Source organism: Apis dorsata, unplaced genomic scaffold (assembly GCF_000469605.1).
Source record: "Apis dorsata unplaced genomic scaffold, Apis dorsata 1.3 scaffold_779, whole genome shotgun sequence".
Taxonomy (NCBI): Eukaryota; Metazoa; Arthropoda; class Insecta; order Hymenoptera; family Apidae; genus Apis; species Apis dorsata.
In genome coordinates, this window is record NW_006263926.1 from 114,910 (window position 1) to 128,606 (window position 13,697).

The 13,697-nt window shown below is 21.7% G+C and overlaps 2 protein-coding genes across 3 annotated transcripts; both read right to left on the minus strand.

Moving 5' to 3' along the window:
* Positions 1 to 1,344: 1,344 nt before the first annotated feature.
* On the minus strand, positions 1,345 to 4,321 carry LOC102680866 (mitochondrial pyruvate carrier 3-like). Its single transcript, XM_006622850.2, has 4 exons — positions 4,033 to 4,321; positions 3,407 to 3,447; positions 2,624 to 2,820; positions 1,345 to 2,318 (listed from the first exon to the last, which is right to left on the minus strand). The coding sequence occupies exons 1-4, from the start codon at positions 4,115 to 4,117 to the stop codon at positions 2,264 to 2,266; spliced, it is 378 nt and encodes a 125-aa protein (XP_006622913.1). The 5' UTR covers positions 4,118 to 4,321; the 3' UTR covers positions 1,345 to 2,263.
* A 2,216-nt stretch (positions 4,322 to 6,537) lies between these two features.
* LOC102681002 (apoptotic protease-activating factor 1-like) lies at positions 6,538 to 13,212 on the minus strand. Of its 2 annotated transcripts, none has more exons than XM_006622852.2 (12): positions 13,086 to 13,212; positions 12,220 to 12,474; positions 11,880 to 12,054; positions 11,472 to 11,600; positions 11,042 to 11,356; positions 10,726 to 10,961; positions 10,503 to 10,632; positions 9,295 to 10,377; positions 9,169 to 9,221; positions 8,210 to 9,101; positions 7,732 to 8,127; positions 6,538 to 7,658 (listed from the first exon to the last, which is right to left on the minus strand). In XM_006622852.2, the coding sequence occupies exons 2-12, from the start codon at positions 12,405 to 12,407 to the stop codon at positions 7,140 to 7,142; spliced, it is 4,116 nt and encodes a 1,371-aa protein (XP_006622915.1). In that variant the 5' UTR covers positions 12,408 to 12,474; positions 13,086 to 13,212; the 3' UTR covers positions 6,538 to 7,139. The 2 variants fall into 2 exon arrangements, with proteins under 2 accessions (XP_006622915.1, XP_006622914.1); XM_006622851.2 differs by having other exon boundaries at positions 11,472 to 11,609; positions 13,086 to 13,211.
* Positions 13,213 to 13,697: the final 485 nt, after the last annotated feature.

A 13,697-nucleotide genomic window follows, 5' to 3' on the forward strand; every position in this document is an offset into this window, starting at 1 on the left:
TACACAAATAATAAATATTCATGGATAAAATAGAGATCAATGCAATGAAGGATAAAAATAGAATAAAAATTATGATATCAGCGCCATCTCCGGAATAAATGAAATAAAAAAAAAATAGAGATAGATTAAAAATTGATAATACCATCTCTTGATATTTTGTTTTTGTAAAGATATTTTAAAAATATTCAAGAGATGGCACTAATACTCAATTTTTATTCTATCTTATTCTGGCTTTAAAAAAATATCTTTAATATTCGGGAAATAGCGCTAATTCTCAGTTCTTATTCTATTTCTATCTTTTTTTCATTATTCGCACTCTTTATCTCTCTTCATTTATAGTACTTTAAAAATAATACTGATTTTTTTAATTTTTAGCTTATTTATCTTTTCTTATTATTTGCTTTTTTTATTTATATTTATTCTTGAAATATGACTACAAGAATATTACATTGAAAATCTAACAATGCGATATATATTGTCCTTAAAGTTACTTTTATTAAAAATAAAATAAGAATGCCACCTATCAAACAAAGAGTTAAACATATATTTATTAAGAATTATTAAAAAATACAAATATTTAAAAAAGTAGAAAATAATTTTACAAAGAATTACATTAAAAATTAAAATAAATTATCTTCTAAAATCCTTATAATTATCTGATACTAATTTGATATTAAAAAAAAAAATAGATAACAGTTAGATATACCAATATATATAGATATATATAGATCCGAGTTAGATATACTTTTATATTATACTCGCAATAAAATTAAACAGTAAATACTTTTAAATATGTTATTAGAAAAATTATACAATATTTTATCACATTTCAATATTTTTCATATCATTTTGTCGATATTTATAAAAGGTAATAAATTATCAGATATACATATATATATTTAAAAATGAGAAAATATTGATATTATATATTTTAATATTGCCACTAACAGAAATATTAATTTTATGACTCAATATAATTTTTAGTATTATGATTAAAGTTAAAAAATTAAAAAACAAACATTACATATATTTTATAGAAATACGTAAATTATATTATCGTTATCTTTGTGCCAAAGGCGCACAATTCGACAACTTATGAAAGTTTGTATTTTAAATGTATAAGAAGATAATTATCGAGATCATAATTTCTGAGATATCAATATTTATTTTACAGTTCAATTTGACTAATAAAATATGGTTTTATTATTATGAAATTTATCATTAGAAGCCAAGTATAATAAAAAAATTTTATTCTATTTTCTTATTCGAACAAAAAACACATTCGTATTTCTAGTATAAAGTCATATATTTTTTTCAAATAAAAAAAATTATATAGAAAAACAGTTATTAAAAAAATATATTATTTTATTATATTTTTTATAAGGCAATTACAATATTATCGAACTTGGTATACAATTTGTACATTTCCTACTTCTTCGAGTGTTTCAGCATCAGTATTGCGAATCGTTAAAACCAGTAAATTATATATTATTATTTATTAGAGGTAGATATGTACATAAATAAATTTATCTAAATCTAACACTATATATGTATATATATTACTACACACGATTACTATTGGTGTATTATTGATTGGTATTTTAATTCATTGTATATGCTTTTAAATGTTGTACTGCACTTTGAAATTACATTCTATATTTTCTGTTGGTATATTTGTACTTAGTTTAGGATTTAGAATTTATGCAATATAGTGAAATAAAGATACGAACAGCACCTTACATTCAATATCACAGCTTAATACATTTTATATTATTTTTAATAATTTTGTTATTGGTATCGCATTTTTTTGGTATTTTAAATTTAAACACAATATTGATAATTTTTAATTTCTAATTAATGTTTTAAATTTTAAATTTTGAATATTAAATATTTTAAGTTTCCAATTATTATTATTTCATATTCCTGCATATCGATTTGCGATTTACAACTTATTTATTTTCTAAATTTTATGATATAATTCATAGCTTATTCCTTTTATTATTTTTTCTTATGTTGAATGTATTCTTATTATATACATGTAAAGTGCATCTTGAATTATAGTCTAGTCTTTAATCATGTTCAATCCTGATAATAAATTCGTTATTTTTCTAATTTCGTGTTTGTTTTTTTTTGTTTGTTTCATAATATTAAATACATTCCACAAGTATCATCAAATTATTAAAATGTCAATATTTTCAATATATACATTTTCAATATATAAATATTTGAATATCTGGGAATGTATATTATTTAAAAATAGACGCTATTTTTCTTTCGTAGATGCTGTTGCAGTTAACGTTGTTTGTTCTCTTTGATACCTAAAAAAAAATATAATTTAATCAAATATATGAAATACAATAAAAAATAGATTAGTTAAATTTTTTGTAATAATATGGTTCTTATACATATAATTTATTTATCTCAAAACAGAGAAATTCATACATTATGTATTCATATATATTCGCAATAAATGTAATATATTAGGTATAAAAAAATCATTATTTTTCATGATATATAAAATATATATTTTTCATGATATATATTATTTCTTATGTTTCGATATGATATGATTTGATACAATTTAAAATAATGTTGTTGTATAATATTTAAAAAATGGACTTACATTATTCCTCGACTAACTTGATACAAAGCTGTTAGCGCGACAAAAAGATTTACGCTAAAAAGACTCCAGTTTTTTGGAGTGATCGCTAAAGAATATCTGGTCCAGATTAAGCCAGTAATGCCTAAGGCAGTTGATTGACTAATGGAAATTTGACTTGCTGGCCTCTGCAGATCACCGAGGCCAGCTATTACAAGTCCCTGTAATTTGTAAACTTCGATTTTTAAACTATTAAAATAGATTTAAATTATAAAAAAAAAAAAAAAGAGATGAATAATCAAGCAAATGTAAGATGTATTCAACATTATTTACTTTAAAAAATTGACCTATATTTAGGTAGATTAACTGCAATTTGTTGTAAGATGCATGCGCACGATACTTCATAAATTTTTTTATATATAAAATTTACAATTTTTTAAATTATAAACATCTGACATTTACACGAAATAATTTTTCTTTATTCCTTTTTAGAAAATATATTGATAATATATTATTGATTTTATGTAGCATTATGGAAATACAAAATCATTACGAAATAATTAAAGGTCATAGTAATAATGTCTATCATTTTTTTTTATAATATATGAAAATATATTTAAATCAAATCTATATAGATATGTTGTAGTCAACAAATAATTTTTAAATATTTGTAAATTCAATGATAAATAAAGCATTAATTATATTTAAATAATTTAATTTAAAATAATACGTTAAAATATATTAAACATAATTAAACATATTAAATAATAATGTTTAACGAGATGTTAAAACTTCAAAGTTACTGACCCATTTAAAAGCTGGTGCCCAGAAGAATATAGTCTGCGGACCTGAAAGGGGAAAATACGTCGATACTACTGTTACATATTTCTTATAATAATTGCAATACATATTATCAATAGAAAATTTAAAAAGGAGAATAGAATAAAAATAATTCGTAATATAACGATAATGATTATGATTATATTTTCGAATTTACGTGATCATGTTTCGTAATATATGCATATTACTCAATCATATTTCAACAAGTTTCAAATTCCAATTACAAAAACTTAATTTGCGACAATTTTTAAATCATTTATTTAATGATATTGATATATTATTTTTAATTTTCTCTTTATAATTATATAATATTATAAAATTATAAAAACTTATAAAGAATATAAAAAAAAATGCATAAAAATTTAGCAATCTTAATATATAGAGCAGCATATCATAGTATGATATGATTTATATGCGTTAATAACGGTCAAGTCTATCTGAATTTACATTTATAAAAAGTAAGAAATGTTTAAAGTTTATATAATATTACATATACTTCTTATCTGCTCAGTCAAATGTAAGCAGTAGAATGACAGAAGCACATATGTCTACGCACGTGTTACTATTTGAAAAATCATCGATAACTTACTAACCAGCTGGATGATTCCACAGTGGTTGAAATTTCTGAGGTACAAACTTGCCAATCGAGTTCATTGTATTTTTATATATAACCGACATTGTGTTTTTTTATGTGTTCACACTAAAAATTGTTACTAAAAATTATTCAAAGAAAAAAAATTAAAAAATTAATTATTTGAAGATCACAAAACGGGTGACATAAAAATGACAAGTAATAAGACGATCCGCACACCGAGACTGAATATCGCGAAATGCAACGATTGGTAGTTGCGCTACTGGTATGAGTCGTCCACACTTTCCTCACCCCGCTCACATTTCCGGGACCTAAAGTGTGTGATATACTTTGTATATATTGTATGTTTGTGTATGTTATATTCGCATACTGTTACAAATAATTTAGAATTTTATCAAATATTCTTTTTGATCAATTGATATGAAATATAGTGATATATAATAGTGATAAAATAATTAACGTGCGATTATTAGCACATGGAAGTACCTTTCAAAAATTATCGATTTGAATCGATACTCAAATCATAATATATTATCATAAAACATTTTTAGCTACTTTTGATTACATCTATTAAAGTAAAAGTAATATTATGATCTATAATTTAAATTAATTTTTCATTTTAAGTCATATAATACTATTTACTTTATTATTTAATTAAATTTAATGAGTGGTTATGTTTCCAATACGATTTCAATTACTGACTTGTATATTTAGATATAAGATTACAATTCATCATTAAAATATTATATTATTTTAATTATACTTGTCTCAATAATTATTAATATATTAATTTATTATTGTTAATTATTGATAATAACTATTAGTAATTATTGAGATGTAATGAATTATTATTTAAGATTATTATTAGATATATAAATATTTTTAAACATCATCAATTATCAGTTATTAAAAAAAATTGCATGTATATTTTGGCATTTTAAAATGTAAAATTCGAATTAATAGTAAAAAAAATTTTAACCTACAATAATATAATTAATCTTTGAATTTTACAGACAATTTCCTATTAAAACATGTACATAACATAGTAATCGACATTGGCCTAGAGTATAAAATTAAATGCTCTGTGGAGTGCCAAGTCGTACATTGCATGGTCATTCTCTTCTAAAAATATGTATACTAACCACGTGTACTTGCAATTTTACGCGAAACGCAATTGCTATTCCGCGTTTTATCCATTGAATTCGAAAAAAAGAAATAAAAATATATATATTTACAAAATTTTATTTATATTACAATGTATATAATTTTTATAACGTCGTAAAATACAAAAAATGTTTTAAAAAATTGAGTTTCTTAACGAGAAAATGCAAACTTCGTTTTGACTGATAAAATATTATCATTCGTGAGCTTTATTGTTTACATTTTCCATAAATTGCACCACAATTAAGATGAATACATTAGTCACATGTATTCTTATATCACAAAATAATTGATAAACATTTCGACATATATATAACTATATATGTAGTATCAGAATACATGAAATTTTTCAATATATATTCTATCTAATTTGTGCAAAGTTGTTGTACTTAGAAACGCTTAGGATTTTTTTTTTATATTATTGTTTTGTTGTCTATATCTGAAGTAATCTCATTGGAACATTTATAGCAATATTACAATCATATGAAATTAAATAGATTCGTCAAAATTAAAGAAATTGCAGCACTGAGATAAAACATATAACATAAGAACTATGATTTTATGCATCAATTAAAGTACAATTTAATTTATTATTTTTTATATTTGGTATATAAAATAAATGCATAACTTAAGTATCTTATTTAAAAGGCATGTGCCATAAATTGATAATTAACATATAATTTAAATATGTTAAAAATTCAATACAAATATATACTTCTTTTCAAGTATGTTGTCATGTTGTACATTTAAGGCACATAGTATAAAATATATAACAATAAAAAATATTGATTTCAGTTCAGTAACAAATGAAAGTCAAAGATATGGAAAATTTCTGTAATTTATAAAATATTAATAATTATTGCAATATTTTAACATGATGAAGTAAAGTTTCAATCAAATTTTAAAATTTATTTTATTATTTAATTAAATTATAATTTATTTGATTTTATGATATTATTATGATCAATTTTATTTATTTTAAAAATTTATTTTTTAATTAATAATAAATATTATTTAATACAAACTCAAATCAAATTCTCTTCCATATCAATAACTCACATTTTTAATATTTTGCATTTTTAATATTATTTTTAAATAATACAAAATACATAAAAATATAACATAATCAATTTTTTAATTATAAAATTTTTAGGTTCGTTATATAATTTAGATATTTTTCTCTCTCTCTTTTATTTTTTTTATTTTATTTCAATAAAATTTCTAATTGTTAAAAGTATTTAATTTTTTTTTAATTTTGCTAATCTCTGCGATAAAATACAATTACTTATATTTACAAAAATGTGTATAATACTAAAATATATTTTATATTAATATTAAATAATACTTATGTATAAAGTATATATTGATATATGTATATATCTTATATTATAATGATATATAATTATATAAAATAGGTAAAAAAGAGCATTTGTACAAAAAAATAAGTAAAAAAAAAATAAGTAGAAAGTTTACAAACTACATTCAGCAACTTGTATCACTTAAAGAATAATTCTAAAAAATACGAATGCTTCGAATTATAAGGATAAAAATTTATCTAAAAATTATATTATGTATAAATTCGTTATAAAAAATGCAGTAAAAATTGGAATTATGGTTTTCTTCTATGAATAAGAGATCTTATAATTTTTTGATAAATGCAAATGGCAGTAATATTAAAATATTAAGAAGTTTATGCTTTTCAATATAGTTTTGAGCATTAGTCAATTAAATTATATGAAATTTTACTCACATTTAGCATAATCAGCATAATCATTAGAATTCTTAAATTTTATTTCCTTATATTCTATTTTGTTGTAGTCATCTACTATCAAAACTCAATATAACATAGAGCTAATAATGAATTTATATGCAAATTTTTTAAAACAAGATTCTTTTTCAAAAGGTTATATATAAAAATTATAAATTGAATTATAAAAATATTTGTTATTAATCATACCCACATAATGTAAAAGTACTGATTGATCCATATATATCAACTGTAACATATTTAGTGAAATCGGTAGATACGCATATTTTAGCAAAAAAATTTGAAGGTAACTCGACAATAGCTAGTATTCCTGGCTGTTTGGGATCTTTACCCTCTTTAGATTTCCAAAACTTAGTTAGTTTATCTATATCATTCTTTGTATTTTTATCTTGTAGCTGATTTGTTTGTAAATGGCAAATATACGAATCTATACTTTGACTAGTAGATATATGTGGGAAATCATTAGTTATTTTACTAACAGAAGGAGAACTAAAACTGTGACTCAGTACGGTTCTTTTCTCCGATTTTGGTTTACGTATGTGTAGAATTAAAGTAATATTCCACCAAATTAATTCATCAGAACTTACAGAAAGCAAAATTGGAATCTCAATCATAGAGGGAGCCCAATGTAATTGAGTAACTGGACTTGTATGAAAGTTCAATTTTCGTATTTCTTCGAATGTAAATGTATCAATAATCTGGAAATTATTAATATTATAATTATTAATACTTCTTATGTAGATATTAAAATAATTTATAATGAAAACTTACAGAAATGTTTCCATTTTCAAAACCTATAGCTAAATACTTTTCGTTTTGTGAAATTTCACAACATGTTAATTTATGAATATATGTTAGCCTAGAACATTCTATTATCTTAATATATGCTGGATTTAATATTATATCTTTCTGTAATTTATACAAAACCACATCTCTATTTTCATTTAATACAGCTAAAAAATTCTTCTGGTAGCTTAAACAACTAAAGATTATATCTGAACTTCCGTTCACTCTATCTGTTTGTAACCAATTCATATTTTTGATATTCCAAATTGTTATTATACCATTTCGAGTTATTGTTACTAAACATTCTTGATCAATTATATGAATTGCAATAACGTAACCTGTATTCGGAATTATATATTTTAATTTTATGTTTTCCCACACCTATAATAAAATAAAAATAAAAAATCAATTAAAATAATCAATTTCCTTCAATTTTTTTATATAATATATTACCATGCATTACCTGTAAATCCTTATCATCTGTCCCTCTACAAACGAGAATACCATTGTTAATTATATCCTTTTTTATATCTAATACTGTGACTAATTCCACATTAGATGAAAAGTTTAATAAACGAATATTTTCTTTACTTCTTGTATCAAACATATTAATCATACCTTTATCAGTAACATAAATTATTTTATCTGCATAAAGAATTAAATTATTTATTTTTCCATCAATTTGTTCAGTTTCAGCTATTTTATCATCACCAATTAATGTAATAATAGTATTTGAACGCGTTTCCATAACAATAGTATTCGAAGTATTGCCAAAATTCTGTACTTTTGCATCAAATAAAGGTTTTTTTATTGATGTACCAGTTCCTTCTACTGGAAATTTCCATTTATGAAGTAATCGATTCTCACTTCCACATATAATATGATATCCTTCATCTTTTAACCAATATGTGTCCAAAGAAGAAACACGACTTTTATAAGTAGTTATTGGATGAAGTCCAATGTTTATATTCCATACATTTATAAAACCGCTAGAATCAGCTAAAACTATATACTGACCATCATCAGTCATACTGGCACAAACATAAACGGTTTTTTCATTTTCAACACTTGCTCTTACTTGTTTATTATAACTATGCATATGATTATTACTTGATCTAAACCATTTCACATATATAGCTTTTTTTTGAGTAACAATAAATAAAGAATTATTTTGTAGTGGCACACTGCAGAAGAAGATAATTTTCTTCTTTTTCAAGTCTAAATTATATGTTGATATATATTCATATTTATTACCATATTTACAATATGATATTATAACACCATGTATTTCATCCATTATATGAAGTAAAGAAGTAATATTATTTTCCAATGTAAATGCTATATTTTTAAGAGAACTGTAAAAATTAATAATATTTTAATTTTTTCAATTATCAATATGTAAATATTATCAATTATATTTACCTCTGAGGATTATGACCGTGATTTGATAATATATTTCCATGACAATCCCAAATCTAAAAAAGAAATTATTATTTTAATTCAATGAAAATTTATTAATATAAGTTTCTATTTAAATTTATTTTATACCCTTATTGTTCCTTTATTTGTACAAGCAGCAATAGAACTACTGTCATGAGAAAATGTCACATCTAATATAATTTCATTAGGAACAGAAAATACTACTGAACTATCATCACGAGGAATTTTACTTGTAAAAATTCCGCTCCAAAAAGATTGTTTTTGTCTTGGACTTAATATAGCATTATTACTTTCTTCATAATTTTCATCATCAAAAATTTTAAATAATTTTACTATACCACGATCATCTAAAGATAAGAAATAATCTCCTTCATTACATACAATAATTTTTTTTATGCAACAATTTTTGTCATGTCCATTGAAAACTTTTTGTCTTTTGAAAATGCTATACCATAAAAATATTTCACCCGATTGGTTTCCAATTAATATAAGATTTGGATCATTTATAAAACATGATGTACATATTTCTGTTGACATTTCTTCACTCAATGGTATATCTATTTGTCCTGTTTTATCATGAAATAAATATAAATATTTAGATCTTCCTTTTGCAAGTTTAATAGCAGTATCTTTAATGTAACCTGGATAAGGATGACTCATAGCAATTTGTACTATATCCAAGCATTTTTTTCGTCTATGTTCTGCTATAGTACTTGAATTTTCTTCTAAAAATTTTTCCAAGTCAACAAAGCGTTTTTCATATTCTGGATCACAATCTTTGGTAATATATTTTCTATAATTGTTTAAATCAATCAATAAATTATTTAAACCACTATGAACTATTGCTTGTTGGATGAAATCAAAATCTAAATATATATTAGGAAACTCATCATATAATTTTGCTTGCTCCAAATGATATCCAATATATGAATGACTATAGTTATCTGCTGGTAATTTCGAAAAATCACCATTGCAATATTTACGATATTTTTTAATCAATGATTTATGCATTTGTATTAATTCATTTTTTGAAAATTTTTGTCGAAGGTGACAAAGTAATAAATCATGAACACCGTATATATAACTGCGTAATTCGTCATTCCACTGTTTAGCAGCAAGTGATTTATGACATAAATCAAGCATCATTTCTTCAACCTGAAATAGGCCACCCTCCCACAGAATTTCTAATGTCTATAAAATAAATATAAAATATAACAATACATATTAATAATCATATGCACGTTTAGTATATTGTATTTTTTATGCATGTTTTTAATATATAAATATAAGATAATGTTAAAATCACAAATTTGTACCTGTGGTGTTATATTAACATCTTCTCTAAAAATAACTAATTCTTCATAACGTTTTCTCATTTCAAGAGGTAATTGTTCTATACACATATTAAAAATTACTTCTTGTTTTTCCCAAAATTTTTTAATTACACTGAAAAAGATATAAAATATCTATTAGTTGAAATTATATTTATATATATATATAAAATGATTCAAATAAATTTATATATATTTAAAATATTACTGATTATTTTCATCCTTATTTCTTAATGAATTTAAATAGTACTTCCATCTATCTGGACGTAATTTCATGTCATGTTTAAATTCCTTAAATTGAGCAGAAAACATTGCAATTAATAAAGGCATTCCTTTACATTCATCATGAATTCGTTTTGCTTCTAAGGGAAGATTTTCTATTTCTGTATCCAATACTTTAGCAAACAGACCTAAAGATTCTGTTTCGGTAAATCCATCATTCATCTGGTAAATAATTGGTAATTATCATACATAGAATATTAGATAGTTTGTAATTATCATACATAGAAAAAAAAATAATTTACCTCAATCACACGAGGTCTTTTTTCCCATACAACATCAAGATCAGCTGTAATTACTAATGTTTTGCAGCCAAAATCAAATGTTTCGATTATTTTTGAATCACAAACATCATCTAAAATTAATAAAGCATGGCAATGTTTTTCTCTACTAAAATGTTCTTGCAAAAAATAAATTAATGAATCTTTTAAAGATTCTGGCTTTAATGATTCTGGGACTATTTCCAAGTTCTTGACACGATGATACAATGTATTAAGTTGAAATAATATCTCTTCATCAACTGAACGTTTATATCCAAATTTGATCCAATACACTTCATTCTAAGAAAAATATAATAAATTATTTAAAATCATGTAAAAACTAAAAATTTTATAATTAATATGTAAGCTTAATATAAAATTAATATATAATTAATATATAATTATAAAAACTTACACAAAATATATTTCTTACAAATTTCATGTTTTTTAATGTACTAGCTGTTAAACATGATTTACCAAAACCTTTCATACCATGAAGTACAATATATTCATTTGGTTGCAATTCTTCCAAATAACTTTGTAACTGTTTTATCTAAAATTAAAAACTATTAGATTAATTTTTAATAAATAATTTTATATAAAAATTATATAAAAAATAAAATTAATGTTATAAATATTTGGCAACTTTTTTTTACACTTACATATTTGATTTCCATAAGCATGCATACAAAATAACAAATATCATAATTAATATACAATAACAATTAAACAACAATAAAAACTAATTTTTTATTTTATAATTTATTAAATCAATAAAATAAAAATGAATGTAATGAATTTTTAATATTTTAATGATATATACCTTTGCCTCTCTTACAACAGTTAATGGTGATGTTGGAGGAAGAGTAGGTGTATTGATATTCTTTATGTCACAAAATGATCTTACACTTTCTTCGAGCTTATCCATATCATTACTTAACCATTCATAATGATGTTTTAAAGCTTGACGAAAAATATCAAATGCACCTGGACCACAACTAAAAAATAGAAAATAATTTTATATATTATATTTAAATGAAACAATTATTAAAACTTAGATAAAAAAGTAAAGAATAACTTAAATAAAACATTTTTAAAAAATTTTATAGTAAATTTATTTATATAAAATGTAAATTAAAATTAATTTTATATATTATTTTTACCTTGGAAGTATATCTAATAAAATTTCAGCTTTTTCTTCTTTAGAAACACCTTTTTCAATTCTTGCTATTTGTATATCTGTTAATATATATTCTGATTGCAGTAGCTTTATAATACCATTGTGTACATCCATATCAGCCATTATACTTTTTCTTAATACTTTGAGAATATGTTGATGTAATTTATCCATTTTTATATTTTTTATGCTTTTTGTATACTTATATCATATTAATTTTTCTTGTTTTTAACAGATTTATCTATAAAATTAAAAAAAAAAAAAAATAAACTCTTATTATAACATAAGAAGTTAAAGGTCATAAACATACATATAACAGGATACAATTTCTTATTTCTAAATATAGTAATTCAAGGTTTATAAATCAACCTTGATAGACATTATACAAAATTTAAGAAAGAATTCTTCTATTTTATATTTTACATAAATATATTATGAACATTTTGAATGAAAAAAATATGAAAATAATTACATTTTAAATGTTTTGTTTATATAAATATATAACATATATAAATGTGCATATTTTATTCGTACAATTTTAAAAAAATTTAAATAATATAATATACACAATACTAATAAAATTTAAATATATATACATGCATATTTCATATATATATATTTTCTAATTTGCTTTATTGCTTTTGAAAATTATTTAAAATTTTCGAATTTTATTTTTTAACATGATAAAAAATATGTTAAAAAATTCTTATTTAATATAATAACATAGTTACCTATTTTCGTAACGTTAAATTGATAAAATAGAAGAGGACTACGGTCAATGACTCCAAATTCAAACATAAATCATATGATTGTTTGATAAATTTTTTAAAACAAAATCTTATTAAATTTTACCTTATTAAAGCTGCTTGTTCAAAATATACAATTATTCTTCTTTTTATACGATCTTTATTTGATAAATAGAATAATCGAATTACCATTCAACTTAACTTCATCTCACTGTCTAGAAGAAAGTGACACTACTATCGTCTGCCTGAGTCAGGCAACATTGTTGCCAAATCTATAGATCAAATTCACATTCTGATTGGTTGTTAGTATCACACGACATCAATTTTCCCGCTATTTTTAAGCTCTCTCAAAAATTGTTCTTTAAATATTATAATTAAAATATTATAAATAATATTAAGATAAAAAGGCAATAAAATTAAATAGATAATAAAAGACTTAGTATTGTTAAAAATATGATTAAAAATATAAAAATATAATTGATAAAAATCATATGCTATGTATTTTCAATTATTCAAAACTTTGGTGGACAAAAATATAACTTCTGAGAGAAAATAAAATATTCTTTGTTTTATTGAAATATATAGTATATATGTATAATATAAAAATATTAAAATATCAATAATAACAAATATTAACTATTAATTAAAATAAAATTAATAATTAATTTTATGTTTTTATCTTTTTTTATTAAAAATATTTTTTAATAAGAAAATAATT